The following is a 20,584-nucleotide window of genomic DNA, read 5'->3' as shown; positions in this document are numbered from 1 at the left end:
TTTTCAATACAAACACGACCAAGGGTGTCCAGAGACTTTTTTCCAGAGGGGGGGGGGGGCAACTTTGGGATGATGGTAAAGAAAAATATACCCCTCTTGCTTTTTTAGCCCATTTTTTAGTGCCAATTTAATTAAAAATTTAAAACCGTAAATTAAAAATATTCTCTTGTTTAGTATAAACTTAATAAAGATCAATTTTGAAAAATAAGTGATTTTTTCTCAAAAGCCAGGGAGGGGCAACTGCCCCTTGTGCCCCCCCCCCCTACGGACGCCCATGAACATGACTGAATTTATGCTGCCACGTGCCTTTCTGTACATATAAAAGAGGAATATAGATTTCATTCAAAAACAAGCTCGAAGGAGATTGGAATCTTGTCAATCGCACCCTTGAGGAATAGCTCCTATATCGTATGAAACCCCTTTGAGCTTAACGCGTTCCTCCTCGAGCATCTTTCATATCGTGAGAAACAACAGGAGATATTTTGTGGTTTCAGGACTTAAGGGACACTGGCCCTATATATAGTAAACTATCGTATCAATACATTTATAAAAATATGCGTGTACCTTTAAAACTTATGCACTTTAAATCAAGCACACTAACACTAAATTATATATGTATGCATGTATGTATTCATGATGTATGTATAGGTAAATAGACTTGAGCTCGAAGTTGATTTACTTCCTGCGTTCGTAGTTGCAGGGAATAAGCCAATGTTCGGTCAAGCGTATTAGTGTTTAGATCCTCTGTTCCAACCGATAGGGGATATAAGAGCTTCTCGACAGATCAATTCGAATCGTGTGAAGTTTCTTTACACGGAAATTGGAAGATGCCGGTAGATACAAAAGCATTCATTGATCTTTACATACATATGAATATGTCAAAAGGCACTGAACGTACAACGAGTTTGTCCGCAACATAACTGATACACCGTATAATGCTGTATTACAAGTACGTAAGAGCAACGTTCTGGTCAATGAGTAGAATTTCCTATTTCTTATCGCTTGCTTCGAAATTAAATAACGGAGACCGAGAGGATATTTGAAATCCATATTCATTTGCGAAATGAATTAAATCATTCCTTCGCCAAGGCAGAATCTCAGAATGAACGTTTGTAAATTTAATGGAAGGCCATGGTATCGCTAACGCTACGAGGAAATCAGTCGAATCACGGAAAGAAGTGATAACGTATTTATAAGCAACAGCAGGAACGTTGTAAATGGATTTCCTTGGACCCGAATGTAGATGTTGATTTTATAACGATGGAGTATGTATGCTCGTATGTAATGTTCTTGTTAATAACTCATGTCACATTTCACACAATCCTTTTTCGAGATGCAGTTCCTACGCTTGTAACGCGAGCCTTTCATATGTATAGTATATGTATATGTATATTAGTTATGCGTTTGTTACTTAAAAATATTGCATATAGGTATACTTGTTACTTGAAATTGTACAGGGCGTATAAAATCTCACGATCATTGTAACTGGCAGCTTTAAACTCAACTAACTGTTACTAAATATCTGACGTTAGATGTTAATTACATGTACTCTGACGAAAAACAGTAGATATATTAGTCCCGCTGAGCAGCAAGTTCGAACATTTAAGAGGTACCGCGTTCTTACACTCTCAAGCCTTCATTTTGATTAAACACCCATGGATACAATCTTTCGTTTGAATGTCGTCTGTGACATGGCCTGGGTAAACGTTTTCGGTAACACAACACTTCATTTCTGGACAGAGAAAGAATTAAATGCCTGCGAACGTGCGGTGAAGAACATATCGGCGCAAAATTCTTGTACATCTTTAGAAACGTTCAGTTTAGACATTGTAGTCCAGTGCCCACTGTGATAAACAAATCTTATTTACACATTCGTAGTTTCCGCCGCAATTTGCAATGCCTCGCATTACGTTATACACGAAAGAACGCAGAGTAATAACAGATAAGGATTTAATCAGGAATGTTCGTTCTTTAAAGTAGTTTATAAATATACATATTAAAGTATTTGTCGCCGTTTCAATAATGCTTACTTTTATGCACCAATATCTCAAATAATAGACCATTAATCAATTACGTTATTCCACTCATATACAGTTACAATTTTACTCTACATTTATCTGCGAACATGGTCAGTGTAGCAGTTACAAATATTTTAATGTCGTTACTGTTTCTGTGCACTTAATGTTCAGCACGAGCTCGTTAGGAAAGACCTTAATAAAATAAGCTATCGATATCTCACGAGAAACTTCCGAAAATTTGTATCGCACAAATAGAAATAATGCGTGTTTACGAGTACTTATAGAGTATGTTTAGATTACTTAAATAAGTGATCGTTTGAAGAACAATTCCACACCACAGTTGTGATTCCAAGAGAAACTGCAAGATTAACACTTGCACATAATTCAATTTATGCCGGATGGTGCCCATACAGAATTGTTAAGCTGACTTATCGTTTGTCATTACTGTTTATTCATTTCCGTCGTGACATCGAGTTGCTTGAATTTCGTATAAATAAAGCGCAAGAAACAATTGCAAACGAATGAATGATTTTTAGTATAAGGAACAGTACCTTTAGACAAAAAGAAATTTACTGCTATACTTTGTCGTTAATACAAATACGTTTGCTTGATACAAGAAGAACAAAATATCTGATATTTAACGTTAATTCTTAGCGCACCATTATTTTCACACTCAAAGTGAGGAAAAACAGAGAAATACAATATCGGATGGCATGTTATGATGATACATCATTATTCATATCGATGCCGTATCTCGGAAAATGATATTAATTTTAAGGCTCTGCTCTACGATTAACGTTAAGTAATACCCGTTCCTTACAATCTGTTCGTATCGAACTGCACAGCAATAGAACTATTCTGAATCTTCAAAGGATCTTTAGATTGACTAGAAAGTGTGCAACAACTATTCCCTTAATTTTAAAGTAACACTGTAACGAGGTAACGTCTGAATGTCTCGTGAATTATTCGATGGGTAAACGATATTAAACGTGTATAATTCGATTTGTTTCTTTGCGGCGTACAAAGTGTTCGTCTTCAGTTTTACATATCCAGATGATCTTCGCATTCGTTTGGAAACAAGACGTAAGAAGTGTCATAATTTCAATTAAATCCGCACTTTGTGTAAAGATACTGTCAGTCTCTCGCGTTAAAGGTATTGGCAGTTTCTTCGTGCCCCGAATAATATTACATGCAGAAACGATTCTCTTTCCGAAATCTACACGGACTCGTCAATTGCCACTGCGTTCACCAAGCTACGTCAGCCGTCCCCTATTTCGTTTTTCTTTTATACGCAATGCTAGGCCATGTTCCATCTAAATTGCTGTCTATACAATCTCTAACAAACGGAGATGTGATGATGTTAACATAACGTGTGATTAAAAGTTATAAAGTAAAAGCAAAACCAATAACAGTAATTAATGTTTAATTTTGAAATTTGTCACTTTACATAGTAATAAACAAACGTCATAGATCATATTATAATACACAAGTTCTCATAGTAGTTAAAAAATCAGACTTTCTAGGCCTGCAGCCTATGAAACGGAGTACATTATACATTGTATTTCTGTTGGACTTCAATCTAATCACAGTTTATTCTGATGAATGAGTTAACGTAAGTTTATCAGCCACGATCTTGTGACGGGGGATTATTAAAAAAAGAACGGAGTTCTAATATACCTTTTTCCATACATTTCAATCACAATTTTATCCCAGTATGTCACCCTTACCCTGGACCATCAAAAACAATTTTTATACGAAATCATTATATATAGTATACCTTAATTTGATTACATTATCAGCGTAAGTGTTTATCCTCTCGACACCCCTTGCGCCCGAAGGGTTTTACATTTCGTTCGTTTTCGCATTACAAAATAAACGTCTTGAACATTCTTTTCGCTAGGTAGTTACCGTTAATTATTATTTTTTTTTCCACTTTTTTTTTGTTTTGACAAGACAAGCGATCATTTAAGATCCAAGGTATTGGCGTGTCTCTTGTTTCTCACTCTGTATCGTACACGGGTATTTGATATACCAACAGTTTAACGTTCCTTACATTAAGTTCCATACATTTAGTAAAGACAATGTATAGAGAGGAATCAACTTTCAAAATTTTTTTTACATATAATTCGTAGCGGTAATTAAAACGAATATTCAAAGCATACACATAATTAGCTATACATAATTTATGGGGTAACGCATAAAGTAAGACAAATCACTGTAACATTGTTTACGTTTTCTAAAATTCTATCATCGAGAAGTATTAATGCTTATCCGATTCTTTTTATACATATGTTGTATTTTTTTTTCGTATTTATATGGATCTTTTTATCGGTAAATTCTCGCGAGTGTGTATTATAATACATGCGAACTGAAAGGAAAAAAAAACTGGTCGACAAATTGCTTGTAGCGTTTCATTATAAAGTACTCTTACACTCCGTTATATTTACTTCGTAGTCGTAAAAATGCATATAGAATTAAAAAGATGATGACCTTGTTTCGACAAAAATACAGTGCACATGACTTGTAATTTATGGAACGATACATTCTTCTTCTCTTTTTTTTTGCTTTTATACAAGTGTAAAAGTAGATTTTACTATTAATTAATAATATTTGAAAATTGTCATTTGCAGACATTATTGCCCTGTTCATTGGAATATCGAGAAAGCTTGGAAAAAGAGTGCCGCGAATTTCAAAACATAGATATAATCTCAATAATAGGAACGTGAATTTCGAGTTCTCATCAAACTCGCTGTGCTCGTTTAATTAATTGAACAATGTTTTCTCGTGATTGTGTCTTGCTAATAAAATTAATATCTTCAAATTACACTCTCGAAATGTGCTCAAATGTCGTACATGCGCGAGATTTTTTATTTAGAATAAAATGCTACGCTCAAAAAAAAAAAGAAAAAATAATAAGACAAAAGAAAAGAAACAATATGGCAAATCGACTTTAAATAAAAATCAATTACATTAAGATATATTAAGCTTTAGAGTTCGAACGAGCGAATTTACCAATGAAAAGATATTTATGCGTGTAGATATTACATTTATCGTATTTGTCTCTCGATATAATGAATCGTGTTACACCAAAACTTTAAAGGTATCATCGAGATTTACAATTAATGTAAGTTGTGCTACAAGACTGAGGCTAAAGCAAAGTGTTTACAGCACCACGATTTAAACTGAAATAATATCTTAATGCATTTACAGCTGATAATAAATTTTTATCTGTTTATCCAACACTGTGGCTAATCAGTTTCAGATATAAAAAGAAATTAAAAGGCAGTATTATAAGTGTAAAGTATAATTATACGCGTTGATAATTGTCTCATAGTTCAGGAGATTGGTTTCTTTCTTTTTCCCTTAACATCCATCGCTTCGATTTCCGTACGCATATCAGTAACAAATATATCATATGCGTTCTTTGCTATAATGTATAGGTACATGTAATTGTATAACATCTAAAGCCAAGCTCCTGTAATATACACAACATTTTGAGGCACTTAAATGTGTGCTCAAAGACCATACATTTCTGACAACTCTTATATTACTTGCCAAAGCATAATTCTAAATTGTATGTTATCTCATGTAACAGTAATATTAAAAAGAAAAGTCAGTGCCGTAAATAGGTGCCGAAACATCGTAACAATGTATCTCATTTTCATTTTTCCCCCTTTTAAGATGAACGCAAAACTAAAATCTATATAGGTATCATTTCCAGAATATCAATAACAACAAGTAGTTTATCGTTACTTCCGTTTCACTTGGGATACAAATTTTTTTAAAGCTTCTAGCGGAGACTAGAATGTACTTGAGGCAACATGGAATGTTATATTTTCAGAGTATACTAATGTCCTAATATAAATTTCCTGCGTTATATTGTTCTTCTGTATCGTGTGCATACTGTGTCTTAATAACTACCAATAGCTTCATGAACAAATATCATCGAATTTATACTTTTGTCTTATAATATAATGATTATAGTGCGATTAAAATACATATATATTAACGCTCCCCGTAAATTTCGCCGAGAATGTACTCAATCAATAATAACTTTTGCCGTTAAAAGTGTTGCTCGTTAAGCGCGTATGAAATCTAAAGGAGAAAATATAACAGACCAACAGTCCATCGCTTTTGGCTCGTCTGCAAAGCGATGTACTAGTAAACTTAGAGAAGTGTTACGATAATCCGGTATTATACAAGTATTCCCATCTTGTATAATCATTGTTATTATAGAACAATGGTATAGCAAAATGCTGCAATTATCTCTGTTAACAATAAACGGCGACATGGTAATACTTTGGTAACATTCTTAAGATAGATTTAATGTTTAAATTACGTTGTTATCATTTCTATGATTTTCTCAACGTTGATATTTCTTTTATAAAAAAAAGCCATTAAACCTAATTGTGAGAAATAAGAATGTAACCGTAAGTAATTTATATCTCGCGTGTAGAGCAGCTTTTTGTGTTCCTTTCGTTTTGATTGTTTAGTCTTTCCCATGAAAACTAGAACTTAGACATGGTAGATATTTCATTTGTACATTAATTATTGGCATTATTTATATTACTCATTATAATTGTCATCAATATTCTGGAAAGTATGCAAAACTCGCCTATAAATAGTTTAAATGAAACATAGAAAATTATGAGAAAACAGAAATTGGCTCTCTTTTTTTCGGATTTTTAAGTATCCTTATCGTTTATCTGCTTTGGAAAATTACATTCTTTTTCTCATTCCCTTTCGTTTTATTAGAATTCTGTTTCGAGGATAAGTTTCGTTGCACTCTGAACATTCATTAAGCTGTACGCACATAGCAAGGTTTGGCACAAAGATAAACATTTCCCAGTTACGGCCCTGTGCTATGAAGGGGAGAGGAGAAAGGAATTAAAAGATTAATACCTTAGTTTAACATTTTTACAAGCTAACAAATATGTACCTCCAAAATCACAGAACCAAAGCAATAACAATACTCTTCTACACAATGTATTATCCTGCCAGCAAACGTATTTTTTTTTCCTTTTTAAATATGCGGCGAATTAGAGTTTCTTCAAATAATTTTTTATGATTCATAGTTAATCGATACCACACTCATTGTAGGCGAAGTCACTGTACAATGTAAAAAGTTTTCTTCATACCCACTATATCCAGTGTAGGATAAAAGCAATGGTACGTAATCCATACAATCCAGATGTAGAATAACAGCTAATTGTTGAAATTCATTGTGGTAGTATCTGCAAAGGCGCAGACTTCACTATACTTTCTGCTCCGGTGCCAATTACTTCTTCCAAACTAAATCCAAGTATCTATCGGAAATTGTTACTCACATATTGATTTACACATTTCCATCCCTTTCGTCTGTCTTATGTTTTGTACAAGGTAGTTCGCGACAGTGTTGTGCTACTTGGGCATAGCTCGGCCTCGTAAGATCCTAAAACATTATACAGTACTGTGTCAGTGAAACGTGAATATCATTTTTTCAAGAGACTACGTGTAATTTCGAGAATTAGAAAAAATTCAACTATTTGTAAGTTTACAGTTTACGCTTGAAGCATTAATTTCTTTATATCAATTTACACCGCTATCATTTGAAAAAGCAATACGTCGGTAGTATATTACACGTGCGATAGACTTTTCGTTTTCAAGAGAGGAGAGAAAGAGGAAAATTCGATTTTGTTTCGACGTAAAATGTATTGGTTTATCGGACGGAATATGTGCGGCGTACTTACTAGAGGGAAGGTAGAAGTCACGCCTACTTGTGACTGGGAATTTTGTGAGGCAGTAGGGACATTACACTCGCACCTAGTCACTTGTTCAGAATCTTCCACTGCGTGTGCACTTGAAACAGCCTCGTCCACTCCGTTCACCATGTTCGAATCGTCAGTCTTTACAGATCTGTCAGCGGTGCATTTCAATAATAAAGGACTAAACCTGACGTGCATAAGTACAATAGACATATATTCAATACACATTAAAGTACCATGCACAAATATAAGATAGTTACTATTATGTACATTTCCATTCAAAAAAAAAAAAAAAGAAACAAAGAAACAAAACAACGCTACATAATTAAGGGAGCGGGTCTTGCAAGATCGCAACACTTATTTAACAAACCAGTATACACATCATTTATTTACTTCCACTGACAATGAATTATCTATAGTCATCCATTAATAATGAACCATGCTTTTTATTATATTCATATGTGCCAAAAATTACAGCTTAATTTTATATTAAAAATTAAAAATTCAATTGAAATGCCTTTAAGAGTAATTTGAAAATGAACAATTAATAATAGTAATAGTAATATAATATAATATAATATACCGTAACGTAATAATATAATAATGGATAATAGTAGTAGTAGTAGTAGTAATAGTAGTAGTAGTAGCAATGGTAATCATGACAGTGATAATGATAGATGCTTATAGCAATGATGGTGATGGTAATGATAATGATAACGGTGATGATTTTATGACAAGAGTGATAGCGGGTACCACAGGAATGATAATGATGACGGTGGGCGATAAGAATAATAAATAAAGAAATATTGTCAATCAGCAGCAGCGATAGTATTAGAAGCGGTAGCAGAAGCAATAACAAAATTTCTAATAAACATAATCGTGATATTAGCATCAACGGTAGTAGCAGGTATGATGGTGCTTGTAATAATGATTGGGACAGTAGTAGAAACGATAAAAGCGTTAGAATTAATGATGTCGCTAACAGCAGTACCGGGAATAATCATTTATAACAATAATGGCCAACGAACAAAGTGAATAATAGTTCTGATAGTAAGCAGCAGATGAAAAGACTAAGAAGACTAATGTATCGATACCGAACTAGTACTATCAGATAGCACTTGCAAAGATGCTATTAACGATAAGAATTATAGCTCCAACAAATAATCATGGTGCGGAAGTTTAGCCATGATAATAATGACAATGGCGATGGCGATAGTAGTGTTAGTAATGCCTGTAGCAACAATAGTAAGAATGGAAGAAGACGATGGATGACGATGGTGGCGACGAAATCATAATAAAATAATATTAATAAAATTCTATATTAAAGAACCCTGAATAATATAATAGTCCATATGTATTGTTCATTTGCCGCAGTAGTACAGGCAAGAGATATAATAAATTGTGCTACCACAGAGTACTGCATACATTCTTGCATACAAACGCATTGCAACACTTTGTCATATTTAAGATTAATAACCATAAAAGAATGGTGAAGTTTCTGACTACCTAGTACTGATATACTCATTTACAAAAAAAAAAAAAAAACAACAACGAATACCTCGATTTTGAGCATTTCACGCTTTAAAGTTAAAGTTTGCTCTTTCATCGAGTGGAGCACCAGCTCTTATTTGAAAAATCTGTTCTTCTGTAAGAAGAACCGTATTAGCGAGGCATTCCAAACAGCATTAGACAACTTGTCACTCGATGGGAAAGATGATATATTCAATGAATAGAAGTAAATGGCAAATTCGAACGACTGAGCACGCCTAGAAGTTTAACCACCGTTGGATAATAAAATAATGGTAGATTTAGGAAAGTTACACCTACTCCTTACTGTACTATGTATATGAGTATAACGTGATTAAGAAAGGGAAAGTTTAACGAAAGAAACCCGGGAAACCAAAATTTTTACGCGACTCGCAAATCTCCATACATGCATCTGCATTGAATAGGGCAAACTGTTCCGCGATAAATATATTAATAACTTCCGTAAAGTACCGATGACAATAAAGTAGGAAATTTCCAACAGATGTTTGGTATGTTTTATTAATATATTGGTTAAGTTATTGACAAATTAAAAAATAATACATTGACTACTTGTTATTAACGTAACGTAAAATCACGACGTTCGAATATCGAAGCGTATGTATACTCCTACATACGTTATTCTCACTTATTTCATCAGAATAATTAATTTACTAGTTTTATTCGTCCTATTTATGAATTAGTAAATAAGCATGGACTTTAACTACGTTATTATAATACCATACTAAAATATATATATACTGAAACTAACAAGCTACCATGAACATCTTTCCCTTTCCTTCTTATAGATGATATGAAAATATAGGTGGACTATATAACTTTCACTAATACACATCTACCATACAGAGCATAGCACGCGTATAATGCAGCCAACACTATTAAACATAGCTTAGCATCTTTTCCCAGGCTTTATACGACTGCCTGTACATATGTCATTCAGATGTTGTGTGTATGTGTGCATATATATATATATATATATCTCCATGTAATATACTGTGTGTATAACTATACATATATACATAGTATATGCAATATATCATGAAAAGCGATAAAAGACTTTTTTAACAATAATTTATAATAGGCAATACTTTAGAAATGTAATTAAACAAACTGCTTTTACAATATGAATAGGATATACGATCTATTACACACATGCACATACACGGGACATGTACGTACATATACATAAACATCATACGTATGTATGCAAAGGGTGAGTCACCTAACTCTGCCACATTAATTACTCGTAAAATTAAATTACGACGTTGAATAATCTCTCGAATTGCGGGGGCAAAGAAAGAACTAATTATTACATTGTACGTCGCCCTCGACACGATACAACTTCTGTTCGACATATTTTCTTGTATAACGAACAGTTTGCGAGTAATTGAAGGTGGTAGAGTCAGGTGACTCACCCTGCGTGTTATTGTACATGAGTTACACGGAATATGTAAATGTACATGTACGTATGTATATATGCATGCATGTATGTTAATGAGTATGCGTATATGTGTATACTGTATGTGTGTGTGTGTGTGTCTCTTTCTGTGTATGGTGTGGCGTGGTGTGTGTCAGGGCGCGCGCGCGCGTGTATAAGAAGAAAGCACACTCACTTATCAGGAGATGACGGGGGAGTGAGAGTGATGGTGCTGAGAGCGATGTCTGTGGAGTCATTGTTGCTAGCAGAAGCATTAGAGCTGGTATTTGTTGATACAACGGGAGTAGTCGACGCACTGCCGGAACCAGTCGGTGCCTCTAGCGAACCAGTATGACCACCAGCACTCGACCCTGGGCTCGCCGACCTACTGCTGTTACTTGTCATTTGATGATATTGCTGCGGAGATCCTGCGGGCTCTTTCTCTTTAACGCTTTTCAATTTCGCCGTGCCTTTAACTACGTCTGAAAGCCTGTTCTGCGACTGCGTACAATCTGCGCCGACAGTTTCTACTGAAGCGTTATGGGATTTTGCAAGATCAGCATCTAGGCCAGGAAGAGGAGGAAAAGCAGAAGCTTCCAGATCGAATTGCACCCCTCGGTTACATTGTGTGTTATTATTACTGGCCGGGGTAGATTCTCTGACCGATGGTAGAGGGCTACTGTTAGCCTTGGACAATGATTCTTGATCTTTGGTCCTGCGGTGCATACGATGGCGCGGGAATTGGACACCGGTGTCCAGAGTTTGCGCGTCGCTCTCCTGTGATCCCTTGGAGTGGCTGCTATTATACTGAACCTCTCCGGTAGCTACGGTTGTGTGTGAGGAATGGAACTTTGTGCCGGTCTGGTAGGAAGAAGAAGTTGGCTTCACTGTAGGCAAGCTCGAAGTAAAGGTCGGAACCGATGCTCCTAAGGATATTGGCGCTCCGCTTATAGGCGGGTGTGAGGTCCGTCCTATTGGCACCATGTTGCCACTGTCCATCAAGCCTGGTCTCTCAGGCCCGTTTCTTTGTTTATTTCTGTATCATACACGCATAATTATATATACATACGCGTATATCGCAACCAAATCACGATGATATTACAATTACAATGAGTTTATACATTATTAAACTAGCCCGTGCTACTCAAAACTTCAATTATTTCTGTAAAATATAATCTAGAAGATACTGCAATATCTTATATACCTTGTGCAATCTATTGAAATCAATTGTATTCTTTTACCGAAGAAATATACGATTAAAGAAAAGAGGCAGCAATGCTTTTCAAACACTACGATGCTAAAGGATTCTATGATAATAAATGGTACATATTTGTGTAATTATTAATATTAATTATATACCTGTGACGGGGATTGTATCTTGTATTGTGTGGTTTAAACGTATTATGCGGTGTAATACCATTCATTGTAAAAACACCTGACATATCGAAATAAGCAGGACTCGCAGGCCCCCAAGGCATAATTCCAGCATGATAAAACGGTTGATGCTATAAAAAGTATATAACATGTTCTTTATCGTGGGTAACAGAACTCTATTGCGTTGCAAAATATACTGTTTCGAAGATGTTTATTTTATTAAATAAATGTACTTCTGATTGAAAGATATATTACTGTCAACGTCACTGAGCACACTCTTTTTTAGAAGAACGACAATTACATTGGATATATTATCCTCTTTTGTAATTGCATCGCTTGACTTTATCGTAATAACTTGTGCGGCATTACGATCGAACAATAGAATTCATGTTTAGATATTGGCAATGGAAATAAAGATGTAACGATCACAGTTAAATGAAAACATCTCTCCGATATACCTCTTCAACTATCTTTATCGCGAATCTACATTTTTTTTTTCATATTCTCACGCGGCTTCGATATTTGTTTTCGATTACATCGAGTGTTTATCAATGTTTGGTAAAGTGCCAGGCGCTTGACAGACATAAATTGACGCCTGGAATTATGCAGTCCGTCTGCTTTGTTTCGTTTAGAGTTCAGCAGCGCCGTCCTTTTGTTTTAAATTATTTCACTACTCATCTGAATTTACAATGTGCCCAGTGACTTATTGACTGCAGTATATATGTCTTATCACCGAGTTTAGTAACTATAATTACGTAGTTGTTAAATGCGTCTTAGCTTTAATAACTCAAGTGGTCCTATGATAATTCAGTAAGCAGTATCTGTATTCGTAGAAATACATTGCACGTGTAAATCACATATACTTCTCGCAAATACACAAATCTATGATATACGAGAATACAATAGTCTACTTACATATACATGAACCTGATTGGCATATGGCGGCATAGTGGTTTGTGGCATAGTAGTACCATTTGTGTAGAGGAAGCGTTGTTGTCCAGCTGTATAACTATTTGGATCATAAACTGGCGGTGGCGGTGGAGTTCTGTAACCATTTTTAATACCACCCACCCCGGCAACTGCTGGCATCGGTAGCCTATTCATTGGTTTAGCTTTAATTCTTGCCATTATTGGCTTTCCCTAAATTATACATAATAGTAATAGTGTATTAGCATTAAACACCATGGAAGAAATAAACTTTGACTACTACTTATTCGCTACATAAATAAATGTAATCCGTCTATGCTATGTAAAGAAATTATATTGCACGAGACAATTATTCTAGCCCAATTAAAAAATAATATCAAAATAATCATCAGTTTAAAGGCGTGTTTAAGCCAAACGATTCTGCGAGTTCTTTTCACATGCAATACGCTGTTACACTTGTACTTGGATTCTTATTATTAAATATATTGTACACAAGTATTACAGTTTTATACAATACAATTTTTTTTAAACATATATTTTCGACATGCTATCGAACTTTTGCTACATCAATAAGTAGAGAATAAAGCGACATTAGATAATAGTATATTACCTGAAACTCGCGCACTTCTTCACGTAAAAACCTGTAGGCCTTTTGAGCATCTTCGTCAGATTCAAATGTTACATACCAAGAACTATTATGGGCAAACTCACATGAAATAAACCTTGGGCATCCTTCTCCCGAGAATAAGTTCTGCAATTAGAAACGGGATTCTATCAATGTTTAATAGACAGACGAATAGAAAGGAAATGAAAATAAATAAAATATAAGAAAGTACATAATTGTAAATAGAATAACAATAGTTACTAACTAGCAGTGATGAGCATTCAATCCACTTTCTTGCAAATTTTCAATCAACTCAGTCATTGTCCTGTTTCAAATCACTTAAAATATTATTCAGATTTAAATTCTTCTCAAGGCTTTCGATAAGTCTTTCGCTTCCCGGGAGTGTACGTGCACGCGTTAAGAACATTTTTACAGTGGCGATTTGCCGTACAAGGAGGAAGAAACAAAAGACTCATCAAGACTTTCAAGATCCGTCAATACTTTCAAGACCCATCAAAACTTTTCGGATTCAAGTAATATTCAAAGTGATTCGAAGCGTCTTGAAGGCCACCACGACTAGTTATCAGCTAACTTATCACTACTGAAAAGACATTAATATTTCTCCTAACCTTCACATCTTCCAGTGGAGTACTATCTGGTATTTCCCGAAGAATTACAATACATCGTTTATGGTTAGGTCTTACTTTTTGTCCTTCCTCGTCGACTTGCACATTGGGCGATTCCCTCAATACCTCTGTTATGAGCTTTATATCCTTTGTTAATTTCTTCACTTGGTTAAAATTTGCTACTGTCCATATTGGTACATACTGATCATTATCCATTTGCGATAATAAATATGTATCATTGGCTAAATTTTCCCTAAAATCAAGAAAAAGGAAAGGAGTACAATGAAACGTGAACTTGTGTTAAAATGAAATAAATGTTTAATTACAGCGTGCTAATTAATCAGTCTTCAAGTACTGTGATAGTTAACGCATACAGCTACTGTACCAAGTGGCATATATATAAATTAATTAAAACTTCTATCGTTCGTCAAACTATACTGTACATTACTTTAATAAAACGAAGTCGTATAAATTTCGAAAATTCTGTTACCCAAAGAGAACGAAGCATTAACAGGAGAATGAAATGAAACAAAAAGGAAATAGTAATCTTGCAACAAATTGCAACTATCTTATCCATTATGATGCAACTTCTAACGCCGCATTGCAACATATAAGAGACTCGAAATTACCAGCTGCAGCAATTCTATTATTTTTAAAGGAAAGACGTCGAGTAAAAGTTAGTTCTATCTACAAAGACTTTCTGTAATTGCATGACCTATTTCTCTCTATAGATAATATTGATACGAATCAAGATTGTAATTTCAAGTGCCTCGCCATGCGGCGCTTATGAGAATACTAAATTAAGGCTTCACCTGGAGAAGTAATATTCAAGTTGCGAAGAGAGCATCTGTTTCAATTGTTCCAGAGGTATACCGGGGGAGGATAAATCAGCCATCGGAGCGGGTTGATTTGGCACGTCACCTAAAGCAGCAACATCCACTGGACCGTAACCCGCAGCACCTCCCATACCTATAGGATGCTGCGGCGTGGGCTCTAGGTTACCAACGCATGCCTCCAAGATTAATTCGTTCCCACTCGGGGCACCGTTCATGACGTTATATTCCAAATTGGACACAGCGTTTCCAATTGCACCCCCGACTGAACCCAGAGGCTCAGGGGTGGCTGGATAAACCGCCCCTGGTGGGAGCTTCCCAATGTCCCCATTCATGTACACGTACTCTATGGAAAATAGAAAATATACTTGATAATACAATCATTTACGACGCTGCTACATCTTAAAAGGATTACTAACGTCCGCTGTATATCGTACTCGCGCGTTAGAACATGTAACATACAAGTTTATAAGTTACCCAGACGTTAGCACGTTCGTAAAGGGCTTAACTTCAAACATTATTCTAATGTAACACATGAGAAATGAAGTTATGTCTCGCGCTAATATACCATTACGCTAACAAGTAAATCCTATTGCAAAGAAACTAGAAGAACGCAGATTTTCATAGCTCCCAATGTAATCTTTATGCTATGAACGATAATAGAAAGATGGAATAGTGGAAAGATGCCCCGACGCCCTTCCACATTTATGAAGCTACACTGTCAAAATATTTGTTCGTGTAGTCGAATATGTGTCTCGTACGTGATGTTTCTTAAATACACGATTTCTAAGTGCAGGCTCCGTAGTTGTTAGAAACTAATCGACTGTAATACAGGAAAGATTAGAAATTTGAATGTTAAGAGCGCGAAGTTTGCTCGTGGAAAGATCTTTTTGGAACTATGATTGGGAGCGTGTAATATACACACAACATTACTAGTCTGATGTAATACACTTGTAGTACCTATATATACTTGTACGGATACACACATGAGCGCGTACCGACATGCACATGATTGGTATGCGTATGTGTGTCGCACGTACGATGCGCGCGCGCGCGCCCGCGCCACGCTCGTGTTCGATAGCACACAGTACGTGTGCCGCGGCGCGCGTATGTATGCGTGTACGCGCGCGCATGGGCGAACGGGCGAATTGTGTGTGTGTGCGTGCAGAAATGCATGTACGTACGCGTATTTCAAATTATATGAATTCACTTATGTTAAGTCCCTACGGGGCTATGGACGGATGATAAATGTAAAAATAGAAAGGTTGCCAGATTTTTCATGCCCCCCGTACTACGGCGGTTTTTAACTAATTACTCGGATAAATCGGAGCGCGCGGCACGTCGTAGGTGAATTAGAAGCCTCGAAATGATAATGGAAAGCGAGATACGTCCCATTAGCTCTGATTAAATGGCAAAAACTGAATGTTGATCGTACGAACCGTGCCACATGCTAAAATCTGCTCTGGTTCGGAATCAATGTGCGATCGTCAAGCATTCACACTTAAACGTCACATTGTATCCTTCTGATATAGTGCTTTGAGAAAGGTTACGGCATGAAAAGTAAAAATTTTGAAAAGGCAAGATATGCAATATGTTGGATGCGATTAGCCAAATATAGAGCGAGACGTTGGCCGGGCCAACACGTTCACGCACGCAGATATGGTGACAACCACTTGGACAGTACACTTATGCGTATCGTATATCGTTACCGAAATCACCATTCATCCCGAAACAATCCCGGATTCCATGTGCCTTTATCAATAGGTGTTCTCGGCAGCTTCGTTTACTGGCTCGTTCTTCGGGGTGTAAGTACCGTGAGCGCACACGGTTGTGCGCAAAAAACGCAACCTTATTCCTCGTTCTCAAGCTATGAATAGTTAGCCATAAGCATCTGCCCCCAATCCTCTACATCATTTGGATCAATGTGAGCCGCGCCGTTTTAGAATCTTATAAAATTCTTACCGAGAAGATGAATCAACTCAACACAATTTCTCAAGGAAACTACAAAATGGCCGACACAGAAAGGCACATGCCGTAGCTCAGTGCATTGTGGGTCGTAGGTATGTAGCCCGACAGTAGTAACACCTAGCGGCCAGATTGTTGCAGTCACTGACCGCCAGATTCAAACGGCCCGAGGCGCCTGGAAAATTCTCACCCGGCTAATTCATATTTTATACGATTATATGTATACGTTGACGTGATAAAAGCAGCATAGTATTTACTATAATGCAGCAGTATTTCACAATTCTGGGCAACTAATTTCCTTACCACCAATCGATAAATAAATATTAAACTTAACCTAAACCTAATTTTAACGCTGAACGTACTCACGTATATGTTCATTTGTCGATGTAATTAAAGAAAGGGGGGAAATATACATAAACATGCGTATAAGTACAATTAAATTCTAGAATATATTTTTGGAAGAGACACTTTTAAAGCTGTTCTTTATTTAGACACGAAATGACTAGCTCGATTTAAAATATCAATATTGCGCTTGTAAATGCCACAACGCCCAAGTTTGAAGATCATTAAATGTATACTTTATATAAACATTCATAAATTATTCATTATTCCGGAATGCACAGGCACAACCGATCAAGGATAATTAAACTCGCGATTAAGAGTTTTTATTGCATTATGAAATTCAATTAGTATATACGTACGTATCCACGAAGTCGTATTAAAAATTAGCATCCACATTTACTTTTAATTACTTTAACATTTATCCTTTCCCCGAGCGATGTTCACTACGCGCCCGTTTCCTGCTTCGTTATTAACATTCGTAGTTACATAAATAGATAAAAAGGTCTGGGAGGGGGGAGGTATTGAAAGTCACAAAACTGGTGAATTACCATTTATTTAGAACAGCCACATTATTATCGAAAACAATTGATCTCGTGTTGTCAATACTGTCTTAAAAAGCGAAAAAGTTGGCAATTCTCCCTCAAAATAAATCCATTACAATAAAAGATGATCATTTCAATAAATAATACAATCAATGTGGAATCAAAGGCACAAAACTTTGAGATGACAATGTAAAAATCATGTCTGTTATTCTTATTGTACAAAGAAAACAAAGCATTCAGCATTACACGCATTAAGCCAATCAGCAGCCTAAAATAATAGCTCTTTTTTGTTTATATCTTTCTCTGAACACGTCTATAGCGCCGAGATACATACTACCTAATTCCAAAATGAAGATCCATCCGTTGCTATGTGTATCTATCCCTTGTATATGTATTTTCTCAGATTACTAGTTAGTTATCGCTACTACTTTAAATTGTGACGAGTTTAGTGGATTACCTAACATAAGACTGCAAAGTATTGCTTCCTACAATCTTACAAATTGTCTGATTAGAATATTGTGCCTATATATCGTTACCGTTATATATATCTTTTTTTTTATTGAAATATATATGTGTATATAATAGGATATCTCACGAAATATCAACAAGTATTAGTGACTGATACAGATAATTTAAGATGATAAGGTGTTGATGAAGGTGGTGTGTTCTTATATAGTGGCATGGGTGTTTGCTGGTTAAAAACCATGGACTTTTAGTTGGTCAGGTTTGGCCAGACCTGACTTTGTTAGCCACTGGCATATATTCTCTCGCTGGTCCCCCTGCAGCTGCAACACCTCCCCGTACTCCGGGTGCTCGATTACTGTCCCATTGCAGGCAAACTCCTGCAGAGAAATCTTACTTTACACATCCGGCGATTAACCACCCGTATTTTCCTGATCGTTATGCCGATAATTAATCATTATTCGCACAATCCATAAAAAAAAATATATTTAAAAATTGAAGATTTTAACTTACTAGATCGTCTGTTTAAATTATTACGATTTTCTCAATTATTTCGCGAACAAATTATTTTGTACTTCAAGTGACTCGAATCACTGTTTATAAGATTTCCACAATCACTTTTATATATGCCCCTTTCCTTTATATGCATATATTGTTAAAAATATACTACCATATTTAGGGTGTTATAAATTATAATACAAGGGGACTAATGAAAATCAATGGATATAAAATTCATCGAAATAAAATATGTAACATGTCTACCTATTTATGCATCCAATGGCCAATAAAAATTTGCGGATTTCAATAATCAATAAATTTAACAAAATGTCTAGACGAAATATTCGGGAACCGCGGCAAAGTGTATCCGCCCGTATTCCTAAATAGGTCAAAGTGCTTATGAATATTTCTCCGACGAATTAAAAAAAGAAAACGCGTTAGGTCGATCATATTCTCGGGAAGAGCATTATATACCGCGTACAAGAAAAGGAATTACGAGTTTTCTAAAGTCGTGTGCAATTAGGCTGCTACGCTGGACAGTTGTTTGCATCGGTTCTATTTTTAGAACGGTTCTGACACTGACAAAAGATCGAAGTACGCAGCGCGATTTTTTTCGAGATCTCGTTACCTTTTTACATGCTCTCACAATTTTCTTCAAGTCATATTCAGACGAGAGTCCTTGCACCGTTGTTAAGGTCTTACGACCATTCCGTTGCTGGATCCTTATATGCACGAGACCGTCTTGGACATCATCATCTGAACCCTTGATTGCATCTGCAAAGGGGTCTGGAACAACCGAGCAATAACATATTACGTTGAGATTTCTCCGATTTCTGTCCGGAATTATAGATTCCCGCGGGATGTAGCGATTATCTCAGCGGAAAACGGAGAAATCGTAGCTGGAAGTTAATCGATTGCGCACTATGATGCAAGCGAAAGACGCCATCGCCATTTTGACAAAACTATCGTTCTGGAATACGATGATTTACAAAGCGGAAAATATTATACTTACCGAATGTGTTGAGATTCTGGATGGACATACGACAAACAAAATATATCCCGGGGAGATATAGAATTGCAAAGTGCAAGTGTAGGTGAGAAAAATCACGGATGACGTACGATAACAGAAGCACCACGCAAGAATACTGCTAAACCCAAAAAACCTTGTACGGAGGCCAAACTCAACCGGAAGTAAAAGTTGCATTTGTCATGGACAGTGGGTGGGGTTGCGCACGCGCTCTGCGCCATTATACAGGCCCCGTTTACATGGAACAAATGCCTTGCCTTTTGATTGGCAGACGTACTTTAGCCGTTTGTCGCAGTATTCCTTAAACTCAGTTTCGATCATTTTTCTCTTAAATTTATATCACTTCTGTTTGCAAAAAAGTTATCAGACCTGCGTTTACGAAATTATCAATGTAAATTGTATCACATTATTTGGATAAAATGAAAAATACTTTCGAATTTTGCATTTCCCTTCAATTTCCATGTACAATTATATTCAGAATTTCACCGGAGAGAATGAACAGAAGTGTTCTAATTAAGTACAAGGAATATTTTCGTAGTAGTGTCACGAAACAAATAATACTTTTTATTTTACTTGAAAGCGAGGACACTGATCGATATGGCGGGTCTTTATAATAATCCCAGCGTTTCGTTGAGAATCTCTTTTTCTGATCGAATCAAT

The 20,584-nt window shown here is 35.9% G+C and overlaps 2 protein-coding genes across 7 annotated transcripts; both read right to left on the bottom strand.

Moving 5' to 3' along the window:
* Positions 1-3,424: 3,424 nt before the first annotated feature.
* Larp4b (La-related protein 4B) lies at positions 3,425-17,204 on the bottom strand. 6 transcript variants are annotated; one of them, XR_013087135.1, is made up of 11 exons: positions 16,798-17,115; positions 15,068-15,434; positions 14,259-14,508; positions 13,636-13,776; positions 13,014-13,238; positions 12,084-12,229; positions 10,921-11,760; positions 7,748-7,949; positions 7,346-7,449; positions 6,958-7,252; positions 3,425-6,880 (listed from the first exon to the last, which is right to left on the bottom strand). XR_013087135.1 is itself a non-coding variant. In XM_076827332.1 (11 exons), exons 2-10 carry the CDS (start codon positions 16,811-16,813, stop codon positions 7,354-7,356), a joined length of 2,283 nt encoding a protein of 760 aa, XP_076683447.1. In that variant the 5' UTR covers positions 16,814-16,955; positions 17,051-17,142; the 3' UTR covers positions 3,425-7,252; positions 7,346-7,353. The 6 variants fall into 6 exon arrangements, 5 of the variants coding, with proteins under 5 accessions (XP_076683447.1, XP_076683450.1, XP_076683451.1 ...); XM_076827332.1 differs by having other exon boundaries at positions 3,425-7,252; positions 16,798-16,955; positions 17,051-17,142; XM_076827335.1 differs by having other exon boundaries at positions 3,425-7,252; positions 17,051-17,204.
* A 726-nt stretch (positions 17,205-17,930) lies between these two features.
* Positions 17,931-20,088, bottom strand: Eif1 (eukaryotic translation initiation factor eIF1). The gene is made up of 3 exons (XM_076827360.1): positions 19,910-20,088; positions 19,526-19,683; positions 17,931-18,779 (listed from the first exon to the last, which is right to left on the bottom strand). The coding sequence occupies exons 1-3, from the start codon at positions 19,935-19,937 to the stop codon at positions 18,633-18,635; spliced, it is 333 nt and encodes a 110-aa protein (XP_076683475.1). The 5' UTR covers positions 19,938-20,088; the 3' UTR covers positions 17,931-18,632.
* Positions 20,089-20,584: the final 496 nt, after the last annotated feature.

Source organism: Andrena cerasifolii, chromosome 14 (assembly GCF_050908995.1).
Source record: "Andrena cerasifolii isolate SP2316 chromosome 14, iyAndCera1_principal, whole genome shotgun sequence".
Classification (NCBI taxonomy): Eukaryota; Metazoa; Arthropoda; class Insecta; order Hymenoptera; family Andrenidae; genus Andrena; species Andrena cerasifolii.
This window is presented reverse-complemented; position numbering and strand designations above follow the sequence as displayed.

Bases quoted from the DNA above. Each gene is read 5' to 3' on its own strand.
- Larp4b (XM_076827332.1), bottom strand. The intron at 13,239-13,635 runs GTAATATACTAT...TGTATAATTTAG, and splicing joins AAGAAGTGCGCGAGTTTCAG to GGAAAGCCAATAATGGCAAG. The intron at 11,761-12,083 runs GTATATAATTAA...TGTATGATACAG, and splicing joins AGATACAATCCCCGTCACAG to AAATAAACAAAGAAACGGGC.
- Eif1 (XM_076827360.1), bottom strand. From the start codon at position 19,937: ATGTCCATCCAGAATCTCAACACATTCG. The intron at 19,684-19,909 runs GTAAGTATAATA...CGGTTGTTCCAG, and splicing joins CCAGAATCTCAACACATTCG to ACCCCTTTGCAGATGCAATC. The intron at 18,780-19,525 runs GTAACGAGATCT...ATTTCTCTGCAG, and splicing joins TTGTGAGAGCATGTAAAAAG to GAGTTTGCCTGCAATGGGAC.